This window comes from Uranotaenia lowii, chromosome 1, assembly GCF_029784155.1.
Source record: "Uranotaenia lowii strain MFRU-FL chromosome 1, ASM2978415v1, whole genome shotgun sequence".
NCBI lineage: Eukaryota > Metazoa > Arthropoda > Insecta > Diptera > Culicidae > Uranotaenia > Uranotaenia lowii.
Genome location: NC_073691.1, coordinates 4,573,776 through 4,593,447, shown reverse-complemented (window position 1 = coordinate 4,593,447; position 19,672 = coordinate 4,573,776). Strand labels below are relative to the sequence as shown.

Below are 19,672 nucleotides of genomic sequence, written 5' to 3'. Positions count from 1 at the left end.
TTTACAATCATGAACTTAGGTTTAATGAGGATTTCTGACCTGAGTCTTGTTTCCACTTTACCAATTCTGCTACTTCTCACCAGCGGGAGCGTCGAGCGAGTTCGATTCGGAACGGTTTGCTATGGGTCGGACCTTTCGATAAAAGGGCATGGACACGGTGCCGTACCACACTGGCGAAGGGCTTTCAAGAACGTTCAGTCCGGACTTGGACCCACGGTTGTGTGGGTGGATAACCTGAACAACGTGGTGTTGAACACGTTTATAACTTTTGGTAAACGGCGATTTCCTACCATTCTAGCTCATTTGGCGTTCTTTTTGGAAATGTGGCCACGATGGCATTCTGGAGCTCCCGAGGACAAATGGATTTAGCTTTCCCCGTACGCATTAAGGCAGGAAAGGAGTTTACGGTGGGTACAAGTTCCCCAACGATCAGCACTAGATGAATGCGGTGCGGAAAATTTATTATTCCCGGGCTATGAGCTAGTTTGCTACTATACACCAGATGGCGCCTCAGTTGCAAACAATGCTGTCAGTTTTCAATCAAATCATCTATATAGAGTGGTTCATCAAACTTTTACAGCGTGTTAGTAACTTGATTTTTTTGGGTGATGCAGAGGGATGAATGACGCGCCCATAGATGTTAAAATCCCAATGATCAAATAAAAAAATTGGGTGATGCAACAATCGGGTCGATAAAAAAAATAAATTTACGAACACGTCGTTAGTTTTAAACACGTGCAAAACTGGTGGACTTCGGAGTTTTCTGAGGAAAACTAATAGCGTTTTCGTTTGTAAACAGAGGCAACTTATACCGTATTTGTTTTCTCCCCTCGATCAGTGTTCCACCGTACCCGACAAAAACAAACACAAATCGTCGCCAGTGTATTGCTACCTCACTCACTCACACGCTCTCTCGCAACACTGACAAAATTTTCGGGGCACTACAGCCCAATGGCAGTGCAACATCAGGTCAAAACCAGCGCAACACCGTCCGAATAAACAAACAGTTTGACAGCACCTAGTGGTGCACTAGTGCAACACTCAGCATAAACAAATACGGTATAAGTTATCCACGAGTTTTGCCCTAACTGCTGGCATTGTGTTCGTTTGTTAATTCAGAAGTCTACCAGTTTTGCCCGAGGTTTGAACCTTAAGCTGGCCGTTGCAACCCGTAGAAGTTTTCAGTGTTGGGGCTAGGCATAAGGCTGAGAATTATATATATTTGCATCGTCCCGGGGAAAATCTACGTTTGTTTATTTAAAAAAAAAGTTTGCCCCCGTGCCAGTGGAGAAACCGAAAACGCTGTTATAAGTTGCTTCTGCTCATAAACAAAAACTTTTTTTCCGGGATTTTAAGTCCAATGTGGTCATTCATCCCAAATGACCGAAAATGCCGTTAATTAAGTCCGTGTTACCAGTTTACTATGCGTTTGGAAAGCGCCCACAGGACCATGTTTTAAGTGGATAACTATAGGTAATAAAAGCGAAGGACTTGAAAAGAACAGTCCGGAAAGTTTTATACTGTGCGTCTGTGCGATAGCGCAAATTGCAAAAATTGTAAGTAGCGCGTGAAATGGCTGCTTGGGTGGGAGGATTAGTGGAACGTGATAAGTGTTGTTCACCCGGAACTGGTGACGGTACAGTGGGAATGTCAAGTTCAAGAAATTTCGATTCCGACCTCAATTCGGTTGCACAATCAAACAGAGCGAAGTTCACCGCTGTTGCGCAAAAGCGATATAGTTTATGCTAACTTTTTGTAGTACGCGAAAAGGCTCTACGAACCGGAAACGAGCAAAATGACTTTTTCAAGGAATTTAACAGCAAGCTGTCGTTCTTCGCGAAATGACTCATTTCAGAAATTGTTTGATGAACGCATTTTATTAGCCGTTTGAGTTGCTGTCATTTGGGTCGCTGGGTTACTCACTTTTGGATAGAACACGATCAGTGTGTGACAGCATTTTATTTGTTTACGTTTCGTTTTCCAAAAGTGGTGAATCGCGTTTGAAATTCGGAAGAAAAATCAATTTAATTCGCTGTATTCCACACGGAAAATAAAAAAAAGGTAAAATTTACCTTTTTGCGAGGTGAATTTTTTCCACCCCTCTTTCGAGGTAAATTTTACCTTTTTTTCATTCACCTAGCAAAGAGGTAAATTTTACCTTTTTTCAATTCACCTAGCAAAAAGGTAGATTTTACCATTTTCTCATTCACCTAGCTAAATAGTAAATAATACCGTTTTCCCATTCACTGATTTAAAAGGTAAATGCTAGTTTGTTTGATTGGTTTCTTCAATAAAATTAATTTAAAAAAAACACAATTCATGAAAAAAATGGTATTTATTTCAAATAAATAGGGACTGTTACCTAATATTTATTTTTAAAATATATCACCGTGTTCTTTCAAAATTGTTGAGGCAAGTCCTTTGTTCGCCAAGCTTGTCAGGTCCGGCTTTTCCGGAATAATATCTGAAGGCTGACGGGAATTCAACACGAAGCTCTGTGGGCCGATCTGAAACAACAGCAAAGTATTATGAAGAGAACCAGCACAACTAAATGAAATCTTAGAAAACACTTACCATTTTGTTCCGATTTTCACATATTGTGCACGAAGCAAAACTTGTTCCTAAACGGCAAAACAGCTTAACCTCAATAAACGGATTCGTCAAACAGTTACTTTTTTTCGAGATGATTTGTACCGTTTTGTTTAGCTCAATCCAGGTCAACTTCACCTCGCTACGAGGTAAGTTTTACCTTTTTTGGATTTACCTTTCTTTCTAGGTGGATTGTACTTTTTGATTCAGCTCAATTCACCTCGCTACGAGGTAAAATTTACCTTTTTTGGATTCACATTTTTTCTCGGTGAATTGTACCTTTTTTCATTCTTCGTTTCAGGTATATTTTACCTCGCTGTGAGGTGAGTTTCACCTCGAAAAGGTAGAAGTTACCTTTTTGGCTTTTGCGAGCGTTTACCTTTGCTGTCTCGGTAAATTTTACCTTTTTATTATTTTCCGTGCAGATAAAAGACAATCAAACTACGATGGCCGATGCCGAAACGGCGCTGGCTACAAGTATTAAAACTGAACCGCTTGATGTGGATAATGGGGGCGCCGAGGATGTTGCGGTATATCAGCATTCTATAGAAGACGTTCAGGACGACGCTAGCCAAGTGGCAATTTCCAAGCCAAATGTTCAGCAGCTCTTGGACATGGTTGTCGATTGGGTCCACTTACGGCATGTCATGCTTTACGAGTTTCACAAAGGATTAAAGGCTACAAAAACCTTTAGAAACATCCGTGCGGTTTATAAACATCAGGCACCAGCTAAAAAAACAGTGTTTAAATATTTTACCAAATTTTGTCTTGGAGAATTCAACCTTCAAGATTTGAATCAAGCTCAGCATGATGTTCCGCAATCATCTGCACTCAGAGAGATCTGCATCACTGAGGATTTCCTAAATATTGATGATCCGGAAACTAGCCAATATAAGTAAGTTACATTAACCATGATGTGATTAAAGAGATTCTTGTCAACCATCTAATTTGCAACTTACTTTAATTTCATCTTAGTATTCTTTCTGTTGCTAATATGATGGAATACGATGATTCAACCGTGATCGAAGAAGGGATTGTGGAAAATAAGCGAAAATATCAATGCGAAATATGTCACACAACGTTTACACGCAATTTCTCATTAAATCGACATTATGGAGTAATGCATCCGGATAATCCACAATTTGGATGCAAGTATTGTAAAGAGCGTTTCCCTACGTCGAAAAAACTACGATTGCACGAAAACCGATGTAAAGATACAAATTCTGAACAACTTGAAGAACCTAATGCAGCACTTCTTAAGGAAAAGCATTGCCATGAGCCACCTGACAATATTTCCGAAGAAAATCCTAGAGATCTTCGAAATAGCAGCATTGCTGAGGATAACGTATTAATTAGAGATGCAATACCAACAGACGGTGCTGAAAATTTTAATCATGAATTTAGGTGCGACAAATGCCTGGCTACGTTCAAGCTCAAAAATTCTTTGACGGACCACTTTGTAGTGAAACATTTGGGAAAACAACGGTTGGTATCAATTCATTTAATACTGAGAAGATTTACGCTAGGAATGTGTTATGTTTACCCTTTCTTTGTATCTCATCTCCAGATACCAGTGTGAGTTTTGTGGGAAACGTTTTTTCTATGGGTTAAAATACGAGGCTCATCGGAATAATGATCATCCCAAAGAATACGCTGCACTACTGAAAGAAAGGAATCTTCTAACGTTGCCTAAAAATTGCTTGTTTCAAATGGATGGTTGCAAAGTAGTCGAAGGAAGTTCTACCGCAGCATCGTTAGAATCAAACACTTTCTCTGAAGAACATTTAAGGTAAGTCTCCTTTGTTACTGTGCCTAATATGTAACGTAATGAGTTTCACTTTAGCTCACTTCCTGATAAAAACGTGATGGAATTCGATGGTTTAAACGTCATCGGAGAAGAAAATACTCGGCCTAATGAGCGATACGATGCAGATATGAATGATACAGTTGGAAAAAATTTCCAATGCAAAATATGTCGCGTATTGTTTACCCGTAAATTCTCATTGCAACGACATTATGCAGTACAACATGCGATTAAGCTTAAATTCGAATGCGAGTACTGTAATGCCCGTTTTCCTACACCGAAAAAACTAGAAAAGCATCGAACTCGATGTGAGCTTCAACATTTTGAACAACTTGAGGAAGATGCTGCGAATTTCAAACGTAAATATAGTTGCGACAAATGTCCGGCTACGTTCAAGCTCAAACAAACTTTAACGGACCATTTTGTAGTGAAACATTTGAAAAAACAACGGTTGGTAATTCAGTTGATCTTATGTAAAGAAGTTGAAAGCTAGGAATGTGTTATTTCGAACCTTTCTTTAAATCTCATTTCCAGATATGAGTGTGAGTTTTGTAGGAAGCGTTTTTTCTATGGGTTAAACTATGAGTCTCATCGGAATAATGTGCATTTTGAGGAATACAAAGCAATACTTAAAAAAGAGGGTCTCCCATCGATGCCTAAAAATTGCTTGTTTCAAATGGATGGTTGCAATGTTGTCGAAGGAGTTGAGGATAATCTATTGAAAAGTGATTCCAAATCAAGCACTATTTCTGAAGACCATTCAAGGTAAATTTCCTAAAGTCGGCTGAAATGTTATTCACAGTTTAACAAAGCTTTTTTTTATCTTAGCACTCCTACCATGAATGAACTGACTGCAAATTGCCCGTTCAAACAGGAACCACAAGCGGATGAAATAAATTTTGATGATTTGATAGAAGTCAAAGAAGAGGATGCTTGGAAGAATGAGCTGTACGAATCGAGAGTACATGAAATGAGTTGCGAAGAACGGCACAAATGTGACGGATGCGAATTAACTTTCAAAAATGAGATATCTCTTTGGGACCATTTCACATCGAGGCATTTGGAAAAACCGCGGTTGGTAGCTCGTTTCAAATTATGTTTCAAATTCACATAAAAAGTATTTCGATTTGATTCCCAGGTACGAGTGTGAGTTCTGTGGGGAACGTTTTGACTATCACCAAAAATACTGTAGCCATCGTAAAAATAACCATCTTGAGGAGTACAACGCTCTTCTCAAGCTAAAGAATGTCCGAACGTTGCCCATTAATTGTTTGTTTAAAATGAATGGTTGCAAAATTGTGGAAGAAGGGTGAGTTACTAAAGCCAGGATGTTTGGATGCCAATCTCAACTTGGTTAACCATGTTGTATCCCAGTTTAAAATTTTGACATAATAATTATTATTTCAGCATTCTTCCCGTGAACGAACATATCGGTGACGAACTTGCAACAAACGAATCAGAAACGGCGATATCGAATCAATCGGAGAAAAAGACAAACAAATCAGTAAAGTATGAATGCAAATTATGCCACCAAACGTTTAAGACTACCTACTACTTGGATTTCCATTATGCTTCGAGGCATAGGAATGAGCCGCAGTATGAATGCGAGTACTGTAAAAAGAAATTCCTTAAGTCGGAAGGATATAAAACGCATCAGAGGCGTTGTATGTTAAACAAGTTTAGAAACAGATACCGCTGTGACAGATGCCCTGCTACGTTTAATTACATTACATATCTGAAAGATCATTTTGCTGCGAAGCATTTGAAAAAACAGCGGTCAGTAATTTATTTTCAATGACATTAACATGTATCTTGTATTCAACTAAATAAGATTTTATCTTCTCGATCCCATCTACAGATACGAATGTGAATTTTGTGGGAAACGTTTTTTCAATGTTCACAATTATATTTACCATCGAAGAACAAAGCATCGTGCGAAATACGAGGCGCTACTTAAGCGATGTAATGTCAGCAGATTGCCACACAATTGCCTGTTTCGAATGGATGGTTTGAAAATGTATAAAACTCCCAACGCTGAGACTCCTACAACTTTAAGGTAAGCCACTCGAAACTGAAGAATAATAAACAGCAATTAAAAACATTTGTTGAGGAATCGCCCACAGGATGTGAGGAATCAAATGTCGATTGAAAACATCGTTGCTTTTCTCCGTTATAGTTTTAAAAATATATTTTTTTCTGCAGCATCCTTCCTATGGACGAACCAACGTCTATTTTCTTATCTGAACTTGATATAAATGAATCACAAACAGTAGAAAGTGATCTTGAGGGTTCAATCGCCACCGAAGAAGAGGATGCTTGGGTGAATGCGTTGGATCATGCCAAAAAGAACTATGAATGCAGATTATGTCACACAAGGTTCACCCGTCGTGACAATTTGGATCGGCACTATGCAGCAACGCACAAAACTGAGCCACAGTTTGAATGCGAGCGCTGCAATCAGCTTTTCCTAAGGTCGACAGAACTAAGATCACATCAAGTGGGTTGTGGACTTAAAAAAATATTTACCACAACCACGTCAGATCCAGCAGTGCCCAGAGAGAACTGCATTTCTGAGGATAATCTGTTGCCTGATGATCCTAACGCAAGCAAACTGGTCTGTTCAGATGAAAGTTTAAGGTAAAGGGTGTTCCACACACACTGTATTCCGATTGTTTCATTTAGGGGTGTGGCAGAAAGCCTCATAATCCCATCATTCATGGATAATGATGTAGGGTGGGGGAAGCATATTACGTTTTTAAAAATTGATCAAGATTGGTCCTGTTTTTATAAATTTTAACATTTTTTTTTTCTATTTCAGCATTCCTCATGCAGATGAACCAACAGCAGGATCATCATTCAAACTAGGATCAAATGAATCACAAACGGCCGATATGGATTCAGATGATTCGGTCTTATTAGAAGAACAACGAGCTTGGGAGAATGAGTTGGCCGACACAGAGATTAACAATGACAACCGAAATCAGGAACGGGGGTTCAACTGTGACATTTGCCATTCTTCGTTCAAATCATTTCTATACCTATCGGATCACATTATAGCGCGGCATTTCAAAAAATTCAGGTTTTAAATTAATTCCAAATCTTATTACAAAAACTTAAGATATTTACATCACTTAACACCTAATTTCGTTTTCTGAATCTCATCTTTAGATACGAGTGTGAATTTTGCAAAAAACGTTTCTTTTATCATCATAAATATTCTTACCATCGGAGACATGTGCACCTTAAGGAGTACAACGCACTGCTCAAGGAAAGGAATGTCCGGACGCTGCCTTTCAATTGTTTGATTAAAATGGATGGGTGTAAAATTCTTGGAGACATTGCCACCAGAACAACATCCGGCTCAAGTGGGCTCCTTGGTATAGCGGAGGATAATCCGCCGGTTTGCGATCCTATTTCAAATACCCACTCTGAAGAGCTATCAAGGTAAGTGACATAAGTCCTGACGAATTATAACTGAGTTGTACATATCAGTTTATTTCACCCAGCAGTCTTCCAACGGACGAACCAACATCAATCTTATCAACCTCACAACTCGAAACAAATGAATCACAATGGGTGGCCACGGAATTGGATTATTCATTCGTTTTCGGAGAAGCCAAAGCTTCGGAAAATGAGTGTCTGGTTTCTGGGACAAACGATGAGCAGAAAACATATAAATGCAAAAATTGTCACAAAACATTCGACCGTAAGTTCAATTTGAATCGTCATTATGCAATCATGCACAAGAATGAGCCGCAATTCAACTGCGTGTACTGTGGCGAGCATTTTCTTGATCCGGTGGAACAACAGTCGCATCAAATACAATGTTATAAAGAGTCCAGCCGTCTCGGGGCACGGTAGGTTATTTATTTCAAACTGTCGTCATTCATAGAAAATGTCGTTTTTCAATGTTTTTTTTTCCAATTCCTGAAATTAAAGCATTGCTTTACCAGAGATCCTTAGCAGGCTTTGCTTTCCCCTACTATGGGAACTAATCAACGCTTACGACAATAATTACTAGTTACTAGTCAGGCACACGTGTGCCATCAATAGTATTTTTCAAATGTACCATTTAATTAATTATAGTAGTAATTATCAACTTTAAGTTTGTTTTTTCTAAAAAGATCTTTACATTGTAGGACATACATTGCACTGCTTCAGAAATGGGGTAAACTGCCCCAGGAAGATGTTCCTACGGAAAATACATCAACATTAAGTGCGCTAGTCGGTACCTGCGTTGCTGAGGATAATTTGAGTGTTGGCGATCCTGATACAAGTGAACTAAGCCATTGTGGAGAGTCTTCTACAAATACGGAACAAAAACCCTATAGATGCGGAATATGTCAAAAAACATTTACCCGTAAATTCAGTGTGAATCGTCACTATATAAATATACACCAGTACGCACCAAAGGAGTTAACATCAAAATTAGTTGTTCCCGATGATAGCTACATTGCTGGGGATAATCAGAGTATTGGTGAACTCTATCCTGAAGGCCTTTCTCAAAATGCAGGGTAAGTCTCCTATGCAGAACCATCTTTTTTTATCGAATCTAATATTCTGAGTTCGTTTTGGTACATCTTCGGTTATGGTATTGAAGTTGAATGAGGTTTCTAAATTTTTCTTCGCGTTTTTTCGTACATTTTTTCTCTTTAAAGATTGATTATAAATGGTTCTTGTTTTATAAGCTTCAAACTTTTTGTTTCTCCTCAGCACTATATCAGACTCTAGTGGGGTTCTAGGTGTTGCTGAAGTAAGAATCGGTGATCTTGATACAAGTAAACTAAACTATTCTGAAAGGCATTCTACAGATGGGAAACAAAAAAACTACGAATGCAAAATATGTCACAGAAATTTTTACAGCAAATTCAATATGAAGCGTCATATTGCAATTATGCACAAGGACGCTCCTAAGGAAATAACATTCAACCTAAGCGCGTCAAACGAAGCTTCAGGATGTGCTTCATCCTCTCTTGGAATAAACAATGAAGCTCGAACGGTGGAATCAGATTTAAGTGATTTGATCGCTACCAAAGAAGATAATGGTTCTAAAACCGAGCAGTCCGATACAGAGACGAACGATGAGAAGGGTGTGTCTGTTGAATACCATACGGGCACACTGAATCGCCACTATTCATCGGTACACAAGAATAATTCCGAATTCAAATGCAGGTACTGTAACGAGCGTTTCATTCGATCTTTCGAACGGAATCTGCATCAAAGGCGATGTGTTAAAGTACGGTGAGTGTTTTTTTCGAGTTGTTGTAACGGAAGTAAACTTATGTATATCGATTTCATCTCCAGATACGAGTGTGAATTTTGTGGCAGACGTTTCAACAGTCGTTCACAGTATGGTAAACACCGTAAACGCAAGCATCCCAAAGAATACAATGCACAGCTTAAGAAAAACAAGACACGTATTCTGCCCTGCAATCGCTTGTATAAAAAGGTTGGACGAAAATTTGACAGTGAACCAATACAAGAGGAGGACCCTACAGCACCTTTCCAAACAACAGACAATGAACCAAAGCCAAGCTGTTTCATCGATACTGAAGCCACAGAGAAGCAAACTGGGGAGATTGAATCCTATGACTCAACTGTAATCAAAGAGAAGGGCCCTGAAGCACTTTCCAGAACTACGCCTGAGAATGAACTAAAGCAAAGCTGCCCAATCGATACAGAAGCCACAGAGCAGCAAACTGCGGATACGGAATCCTATGACTCAGCTGTTATCAAAGAGGAGGACGCTTGGAAAAGCCAGCTAGACGAAACCAACGAAGAGCTTCGTTTTAAATGCACGGATTGCCCGAGAGAGTACGCTTTTAAAGGCTCATTGGAACGACATTACACGGAAGCACACACCAAAAATCAGTTGTACAAATGTAAGCACTGTCAGAAGCGATTCATTATGGCACGTGCACACATACAACACCAGAAGTTATGTAAGTCTGTTAATAAATGCGGAGAGTGTGGTATGAAGTTTAGCACGAAATCGTGCTTGATGGATCATTTTGCATCGAAGCATATTAAACAACCAAGGTAACTTTCTGAAATTACTTTTTAAAAGTAAGGAAATATACCTATTTTTTCTATTTTTTTACAGATATGAATGTGAGTTTTGTAGCAAACGGTTTTCACATCGCCATGTATATCGTTATCATCGAAAAAATAAGCATCTCGAGGAATACAACGCACTATTAGCACAATATGAAGGTTCTGCGTTACCCTATAACTGTTTGTTCAAAGTCGATGAAAGTGCAATGGCAAAGGTTGTGAATGACGAAAAAAGGTAAAAGGACCAGAATGAATTAGTAGCTCATATTTTAATGAATTCTCACAAGTCGACCGGCCATAGATTATTACTTTTGGAAACGAGTGAAAACTTACGTAAAATGATTTCTCTTACCACATGAATATATTGTAATTTTTTTTTCTAATATAGTTTATTGATCATAATATTGATACTCTTTAAATCAGTAAGAGGGGCCAATATTTACAAAAGGATATTTCTGAAGTTATTCCCCCTATGCTTTAGTTTTTAGTGATCTTCTATATTGAAGTCAAAAATATTGCAAACTGTGCGTTAACGGCAAACTCTTTTTGAGAAACTTTGATCGCGTTTTTCTCGTTTTACCTTTTTGTAACATGTGACGATAACACTTATACTAATACTTATTAAAGCTTCAACGGTCCACATGTAACCGGACCAATAATTGAACATTCCTTCTTTAATTGTCCTTTTTTTTCGTCAGCATTCTTCCTGGGGACGAACCAACAGCAAGATCATCATCCAGAGCAGCCGAAACGGATTCGGATGATTCGGTCTTATTAGAAGAAAGGCGAGCTTGGATGAATGAGTTGGTCGATACAGAGGCGAACGTTGCAAAGCGAAAACGGAAACGTGAACGTCGCTGTGCCATATGTAATACTTCATTTAGATCCAATTTATTTCTATCGGATCACATGACAGCGCGGCATTTAAAAAAACCACGGTAAACAATTTATTACAAATCTCATCACGAAAATTTTCGCTGTTCATTTATGTATACTTATTTATCATTTCGTTTCCGAATGTTATTTTCAGATACGAGTGTGAGTTTTGCGGGAAACGTTTTTGTTATCATCAAAAATATGGTTACCATCGGAGACATATGCATCCTGAGGAATTCAACGCACTGCTCAAGGAAAAGGATGTCCGTACGCTGCCTTTCAATTGCTTGTTCGGAATAGAGGAGTGGAAAAATTTTGAAGATATTTCCAACATAACAACATCAGACTCAAATAAGCTTCAAGCTGTTGTTGAAGATAATCTGTTGGATTGTGATCCAACAGATGTAGGTGTTGCTGAAGATAATCTGTTGGATTGTGATCCTAACTCTAAGACCGACACTGAAGAGCAACCAAGTCATTCAAGGTAAGTGGCAGAATTTTTCAATCCAAGAGCAACAACATTTATCCTACGTGCAATAGACACAGGTATAAGTGTCTTTTCGTTAAATCACTCGTGAGTTGAGTGTGCGCGTGTCACAACTTTTTTTTTTGCAATAAAACATACGTTTATTAGATCAAGTGCTATTCATTTCTCCGAATATTCCTTTTTTTTTGTTAATCTTGGTTTGTAATAGTCCACTTTGCGATTCGAAATCTAAAAAAGTCCATAAGGTACACCGGGGCAAGTGCAAACGGTTTTCACCATAGTTCAACTTTCACATGTCCTAGAAAAATATGTTTATGTTCAAAAATTATCAATTATCGTTCGTTGCATCACTAAAATAGTTCTAAACAAATTCCCGTTGAAAGTGAAAAATAAAAAAATGTTGGTAAAAAGTAACGGTGCTTTTGTGAAAAAATTTCAAAATTTGCACTTGCCCCGTTTATGGGGGCAAGTGCAAACGCCATACTTTTTCCTAACTAATTCATAGATGAGTCAGTGTATCGGTCCTAAAATGAATTGAATACATGTTCCGGTACGTTTTATCAACTTTTATTCATATATTTGCTGTTTTTTTTTTGCAATATTGATAACTTTTTGGAACTCCATTTTTGGTGACTGTTGTTTTAAGCAAAACACCTTTATTTACTAAGTTATTACGGAACTTTGAACATCCGCTTTAGATACAACACTTTGGTACCCCTTCTGACCATTTTAATATAATGCTGAACCATTTTGGTGATACATTTTCTGAAATGGCTGATGTTACATGGCTTAAAGATGCGTTTGCACTTACCCCGGTAGTGTCGTTTGCACTTGCCCCGCAGTGTGGGTTAACAAGAGCGAATATTATTTTCACAACTTTCGGGGTGTAATGAAAAGTTATCATGAATTTTCTGCTTTCACTTGAATATCGGTCCCAAACACTCACCTTTTAACGAAAATTCGGATTTGAATGCCCTTTTTTGTAGCCAAAATATGCAAAACAAAAACACACTGTTCATGTCTAGTACGTACTTAAATTTGTGTGTGATCAAACAGTGCCGTGTTTTAAAGTGAAAAATTTAAAGAAAGTTTAGTTTATCTATGTCAGATTGTTCGTTTGGGTCTAAACAACAATTTCTAGAAGAAGAATTATTTTTTACTTTTTTTTGTAACATAGAAAAGTTGAGCGTTTGCACTTGCCCCGAGTTTGCACTTGCCCCGGTGTACCTTATAGATTTTGGGACGAGTTTAAGGTAGATAACTTAAACACGAAAAGCTAAGAAAATTTTGTAAGTCCACTGAATGATTACACACGACAAAAATGTAACACATGAGGAAAAAAATAGAATTGTAAACTCTACCGAGTATTAAAGAATACACATTATTTCTACGAAGTGTAAAATAATGTAAACTCTATGGAGTATAAACGGAAACGTTGGTCTTATAGTCTCTGCAACTGGACCGTTATATAGGAGTTAGTCGATCATACAATTCCGAGCCGTGCAAAAAAAAATTATTCTTCGTAGAGATATCTTATACTCCGTAGACTTTACTATTCTATTTTTGTTTCTTCGTGTGTTACATTTTAGTAGTGTGTTAGTAGAACTGGCAACCTTGGTACGGAGATCGGACAAACGTCAACGCGTTGGCGCCGAAAAAGAATTGTCATTGTTAGAAAATTGATCGAAACTGCGACACGTTTTTTCCTGACCTGGCAGTTAGTTAGTTTTTAGTGAATAGTTTTTTTGAGAAAACCTAGGTGGAAGCTATTTGGCCAGTTGCGCGTGATTTTGTGCTCGCGGTTTAGTGAGTCGGAAGAGGTTAGGTGATAGAAATTCCTTACTGCGCAATTTGCCACTAAAATATTGTATTTCCTTTGATAGTTTGAGTGACCGTTCGATTGTTCCGGTTAGGTGTACCGGGTTGAGCTCAATTAGAGCGGTAGGAAAGAAAAAGCGTAAGTACGCAAGAATACTTGTTTTGTACCCGATGATAAATATGATTTTCGTCCATTAGCTTCAAATAGCCGGTGATATCCGACGGTTTAGGGTTGCCAGAGCTAGAGCTTAGGGTAAACGGCGAAACTTATTTGTAAGTTCATAAAAGATTGTTTACATTATCACCATTTAATAATAAATGTATTTACAGTCGAGTTCGTTCGCATACAACGTACTACGGAACAGTTTTTATTTCCCATAAATCTCGAAAATAAAGCTGCAACGAGCAACCTAAACCTGGAACCGATGATGGAAGGCCCTACCGGAGAGCTGTACAGCTGCGTGACATGTCGCCGCCCAGATTCAGCGCAGAGCATGGTCGCTTGTGACGAGTGTTCGCAATGGCAACATTATGGATGCGCCGGTGTTACGGCTACCATAGCCGATCGAAGCTGGCTCTGCTGCAGATGCGTAGCTAGTCACAACGCAGTTAATTTTACTCAAACCGGCAACATAAACTCGCCCGAAGCACGCACAACATTTGCTTCTGCTCGCGCGGTCGATCGTGATGATAATACCACCGGTCCAATTAGTGGGAGACAGGACGATCGAAATTTCGGAAGACTTCAATCGTCGTCTAATTCGAATGCCGGATCAGTCGTCTCAGTCAATGCTATTGCTCATCTTCGTTTGAGGCACCTGAAAGAGCAAAAGGATTTGGAGGATCAAAAAGCGGAACGGGATCGCGAGTTTCTCGCTAGAAAGCAGCAGCTAGAAGCAGAAATAGCTCTGGAAGAGCTCAATGAAGGGTGTGATCGTAGCGTAGGAGGAAAAAGTCATCGAAGTATCGCCGGTTGGGTGGAACAACAATGCGGATTCGTGCATACTTCTACCCCAGTCCAGCAGAAACCCGAGACAGTGGCTCCAAGTGCGAACCCACATCCCGCCATCCAACAGCGAGAGGAGCGGCAAAGAATGCAAGCAGTTATTCAATCAGGTCAACAGATTCAACCAAGCACTGCGCCAAAACAAGCAGAGATTCCAGTAAGAAATCCTCCCCCAGCTATAGCACCGGGCCCAAGGAGCAATTATCTTGATTCGAATCCACGTTTTCAGCCAGTGGCTCAGAATCCAGTTCCACCTGTACCAGTGAATCCGCTAACATTGGCACCGCCGAGCTCGTCGCAGTTCCCTGGATTTCCAGTGATGAATAACCCCTACGGGGCGATGTATTTTCCGAATATTCCTGACATGCCGTCATCTGGTGCTGATTATCAGTTTGCGCACCCTCAGGGAGGAGTCTTTATCAACAACCCAGTCAGGCATCCGAACTTTGGTTTGAATGTACAGCCGTGTGCTTGGCAAGCATCCGAGCAGCACCCGCCTACAGTTCCACCAACAGTGTCAGCAGATTTGGGTAAAGGATTTCCTCATGCTACAGGTCGCATGATTACGCCACAGCAACTGGCGGCGCGTCAAGTTGTCTCTAGAGACCTCCCCAAGTTTTCCGGGGACCCACTCGAGTGGCCCATGTTCTTGAGTGCATTTGAATCGACAACGGCCATGTGTGGCATACAACCCGACGAGAACCTCGCTAGGCTACAGAAGAGTCTTATTGGTAGCGCTCGCGAAAAGGTTCAGAATATTCTAACGCTGCCGGATGCAATCCCGGAAATTATCGACATCCTACGAGCCGAGTGTGGAAGGCCAGACCAAATTGTATACTGTCTGCTATCCAAGATCCGGAAAACCGCTCAGCCATCTGTGACGAAATTGGAGACGCTTGTGACGTTCGGCAGAGAGGTACGCAACATGGTAACGTACATGCAGTCAGCGAAACTGAACACCCATTTGGACAATCCACTCTTGCTGGCAGAGCTGGTCGCTAAGCTTCCACCCGACTTGCAGCTACAATGGGGTATGAACTTAGCAGCTCTTCCGGAACCATCGCTTGGTGATTTCTGTGCGTTTGTGTCGGCTTATCGAACAGCGGCATGCAAGGTGAAATTGACGTCGGATGTTGGTCTGAATGAAAAAGCCACAAAAGGTGTTGTGAGAAAGGAGAAGCCAGTTTATTTGAACGCACATTCCGCGTCCGTGTCCTCAGCGCCTGGAAAGTTAATCCGGAGCTAAAGCCGTGCCTGATGTGCAAAAGTACAACGCACAGAGTCCGAACTTGTAAGCAGTTCGAAACGTTGCCGCTCGAAGAGAAGCTGAGGTTCATCAGTGAAACGGGAATGTGTAGGCGTTGTCTGGCGCCGCATGGAAGGTGGCCTTGCCGAAACAAGCAGCCTTGCGGGATCAATGGATGCCCTGAGCCCCACCATAAACTGCTACATCCAGGAAGTTGTTCGACTCTCAAGAGTCAAGGATCGGAATCTTCTGTATCGGTAACTGCCCATCATCAACACCAGCAAGGCACCACATTCTTCAAAATACTTCCGGTGACTCTTCACGCGAACGGGAAGTCGGTGTCCACATTTGCTTTTCTGGACGACGGATCCGACCTGACGCTGGTCGAAGACGAACTTATCGACGAACTGGGCTTGGTGGGCGAAAGAATTCCGCTTTGCTTGCAGTGGACTAGTAACGTCACGAGAAGTGAGAGTAACTCTCGTAAGGTCGAGATAGGTATCTCAGGTGCATCGAACAATCGCATCCATCAGCTGGCGAACGTAAGAACCGTTGAGAGCTTGGAATTACCGAAGCAGAGCCTGGATTATGAAAGTCTCTCGAAGCAATTCCCCCATCTGAGTGGACTTCCCATCAGCAGCTACCGGACGGCCGTGCCACGAATTCTTATCGGTGTCGATAATGCCCAGCTCAACTTAGCTTTGAAGAAGAGGGAAAGATCCGGAGGAGAACCTATTGCTGCTAAATTTCGCCTCGGATGGGCAATATTCGGTGGAAGACGAGCACCTGAGACGATAGGTAGTGCTTTCGTTCATGTCTGCGAGAGCTCCAATAGCCGCGAGCTCCATGAACCGGTCCAGCAGTATCTTGAATTCGAAAACCTGGCGATATCCGGATTGAATCCACCCGAATCCGATGAAGATCGACGGGCCAGAAGATTGCTCGAAAAGACGACAGTTTGTATACCATCCGGAAAGTTCCGAACTGGATTGCTTTGGAAAAGCGATGAGCCGATTTTTCCGAACTTTACCAAGGCAGTACGTCGACACAGTTGTTTTGAAAGGCGCTTGCTGAAAGATCCCGAACTGAAAACTAATATTGACAAACAAATCAACGATTATCTACACAAGGGGTACGTTCACAAAGCCACGTCAGACGAGCTCCGCAACAGTGACGACGGAAAGATTTGGCAGCTGCCAATCAGCGCAGTGCGACATCCGAGAAAGTTAACAAAAGTGCGTGTATTCTGGGATGCTGCGGCTACGTATGGAGGAATCTTTCTGAGCTCCCAGCTTTTGAAAGGTGCGGATTTGGTGAAGCCGCTTCTATCTGTCATCTGCCAATTCCGACAGAAACAGTATGCCATCGCTGGGGACATAAGGCAGATGTTCCAGTTGATTATTCGTCCGGCAGATAGAAACGCACAACGATATTTGTATCAGGAGAATTCAGAAGCTGCGCTCGATATGAACATGGACGTCGCAACGTTCGGGGCAGCGTGCTCCCCGTGTTCAGCACAGTTAGCTAAGAATGGAAATGCCCAGGAACATAAAGATCGTTATCCGGAAGCTGCTGAAGCAATTGTTGACAACACATATGTTGACGATTTCCTTGCGAGCTGTGCCATTGAAGAGGCAACGAAACTGACTTTGGAAGTGAGTCTGGTCAACCGATCAGCTGGTTTGGAGATACCTAGTTGGCAGTCGCACTCCAAACACGTTCTGAAACGGGTTGGGGTGACTACTGGAGATAATTTTGTAGTCAACATGGAAAATTGCTCGCGGTGTGGTGGTCTACTCAACCGAATTGCTAACCTGTATCATTTTGCGCACCGCTTTAAGCGCTTCAAACGGGATCCTGTGGAATCTAGTAAATCCTGTGGTGATCTGAATCGTGATGATTATGTGTCGGCGGAAGCAGCCATTTGGCGGGCTGTGCAGCGACAGGTGTTTGCGGAAGAAATTCAAGCGCTTAGAAGCAGTTCTGAGCTTTCATCGAAGCAGTGGAAGCGTATCGGCAAGGGAAGTGTCCTAGCGAAGCTATCACCGGTGATCGATGAGTCCGGTGTTCTCCGGATGGCGAGCGGAATCGACCCTCAAGCGGCTCATTATTCGTTAGACGTGCGAAATCCTGTGATAGTACCAAAAGATCATAATGTCACCACTCCTTTGATCCTGCGATTTTACCAAAGGTACGGCCATGCCAATATCGAGACGGTACTGATCGAGTACAAGCTACGTTACTACATTCCCCGGATGAGAGCCAGTTCGGAGAAGGCGATTAAGACTATCTTGCACCATCGAAGGCTAGACGATGAAGGACTGCGAACATTGCTCTCGGAAGCAGAATTGATAGCCAACGCCCACCCGCTGACGTTCGTGCCGCTGGAGGATCCCAAGGAAGAAGTGCTGACTCCAAATAATTTCCTTTGGCTAAGTTCCGGCGAGGACAGTAAACCACCAAGGGTACCAATCGACGATGTTACACCTCTTCGACCAAACTGGAAGGTTATTCAACACTTAACAAACCAGTTTTGGAAGCGCTGGGTGCAAGCTTACCTACCTACTATAGCCTGCAGGACGAAATGGTTCGCGGAAACGCGGCCGCTGAAGGTCGGCGATCTAGTGGTCATCGTTGACGAGTCCGTGCGCAACGGATGGCTCCGAGGTAAAGTGGTGAGGACTTATCCAGGACGAGACGGACAAGTTCACAAGGTCGACGTGGAGACTTGCGACGGATCTACTCTTCAAAGACCAGCGGTAAAGGTTGCTCTGTTGGACGTGCAGGAGGAGAGTAAAGTCGATTGACTACGACGTTACGGGTTGGGGTGTTAGTAGAACTGGCAACCTTGGTACGGAGATCGGACAAACGTCAACGCGTTGGCGCCGAAAAAGAATTGTCATTGTTAGAAAATTGATCGAAACTGCGACACGTTTTTTCCTGACCTGGCAGTTAGTTAGTTTTTAGTGAATAGTTTTTTTGAGAAAACCTAGGTGGAAGCTATTTGGCCAGTTGCGCGTGATTTTGTGCTCGCGGTTTAGTGAGTCGGAAGAGGTTAGGTGATAGAAATTCCTTACTGCGCAATTTGCCACTAAAATATTGTATTTCCTTTGATAGTTTGAGTGACCGTTCGATTGTTCCGGTTAGGTGTACCGGGTTGAGCTCAATTAGAGCGGTAGGAAAGAAAAAGCGTAAGTACGCAAGAATACTTGTTTTGTACCCGATGATAAATATGATTTTCGTCCATTAGCTTCAAATAGCCGGTGATATCCGACGGTTTAGGGTTGCCAGAGCTAGAGCTTAGGGTAAACGGCGAAACTTATTTGTAAGTTCATAAAAGATTGTTTACATTATCACCATTTAATAATAAATGTATTTACAGTCGAGTTCGTTCGCATACAACGTACTACGGAACAGTTTTTATTTCCCATAAGTGTGTGTGTTTAATTTTAACGATCGTGGAATTACAAATTTTTCTTAACCTAATTGGAGGCGGCGGGATTCGATCCCCGATCGTCTGATTACAAACCATCTAGCCATAAGGCTAAACGACCGCCCCAAGCCGTGATCTGCAAGTATCAGAACTTGATTTTCACAAGGGTATTCTCCTGCATTGCAAAAAAAATGTGTAGGTAAGTGAAACTCGTTGCAAAACTCGATTTTTTCATCATTCGTCGAATAATTATACATTTAATAAATCGTCGTTACAATCCTCATTTATGCGGGTGCCATTTTCAGTTGCTGTCATTTGGGTCGTCCGGTTAGTCACCTTTGGGTAGAAAACGATCAGTG

General features: G+C 41.2%; 1 protein-coding gene across 1 annotated transcript in view; it reads left to right on the top strand.

The window, feature by feature from the left end:
- The first annotated feature begins 1 nt into the window (after window position 1).
- LOC129743668 (uncharacterized) overlaps window positions 2-19,672 on the top strand; it is a 32,705-nt gene continuing 13,034 nt past the window's right edge. Inside the window, exons 1-23 of the mRNA XM_055735758.1 lie at window positions 2-407; window positions 3,015-3,484; window positions 3,565-4,074; window positions 4,157-4,378; window positions 4,433-4,843; window positions 4,928-5,158; window positions 5,222-5,467; window positions 5,532-5,702; window positions 5,801-6,169; window positions 6,252-6,449; window positions 6,596-7,030; window positions 7,212-7,472; window positions 7,562-7,837; window positions 7,903-8,250; window positions 8,533-8,907; window positions 9,107-9,634; window positions 9,698-10,432; window positions 10,497-10,682; window positions 11,146-11,385; window positions 11,478-11,807; window positions 13,694-13,767; window positions 14,025-15,813; window positions 15,855-18,639. Coding sequence (XP_055591733.1) covers window positions 333-407; window positions 3,015-3,484; window positions 3,565-4,074; window positions 4,157-4,378; window positions 4,433-4,843; window positions 4,928-5,158; window positions 5,222-5,467; window positions 5,532-5,702; window positions 5,801-6,169; window positions 6,252-6,449; window positions 6,596-7,030; window positions 7,212-7,472; window positions 7,562-7,837; window positions 7,903-8,250; window positions 8,533-8,907; window positions 9,107-9,634; window positions 9,698-10,432; window positions 10,497-10,682; window positions 11,146-11,385; window positions 11,478-11,807; window positions 13,694-13,767; window positions 14,025-15,813; window positions 15,855-18,639 — 11,265 coding nt within the window. The 5' untranslated portion in view covers window positions 2-332. The remainder of the gene's footprint in view (window positions 408-3,014; window positions 3,485-3,564; window positions 4,075-4,156; window positions 4,379-4,432; window positions 4,844-4,927; window positions 5,159-5,221; window positions 5,468-5,531; window positions 5,703-5,800; window positions 6,170-6,251; window positions 6,450-6,595; window positions 7,031-7,211; window positions 7,473-7,561; window positions 7,838-7,902; window positions 8,251-8,532; window positions 8,908-9,106; window positions 9,635-9,697; window positions 10,433-10,496; window positions 10,683-11,145; window positions 11,386-11,477; window positions 11,808-13,693; window positions 13,768-14,024; window positions 15,814-15,854; window positions 18,640-19,672) is intronic.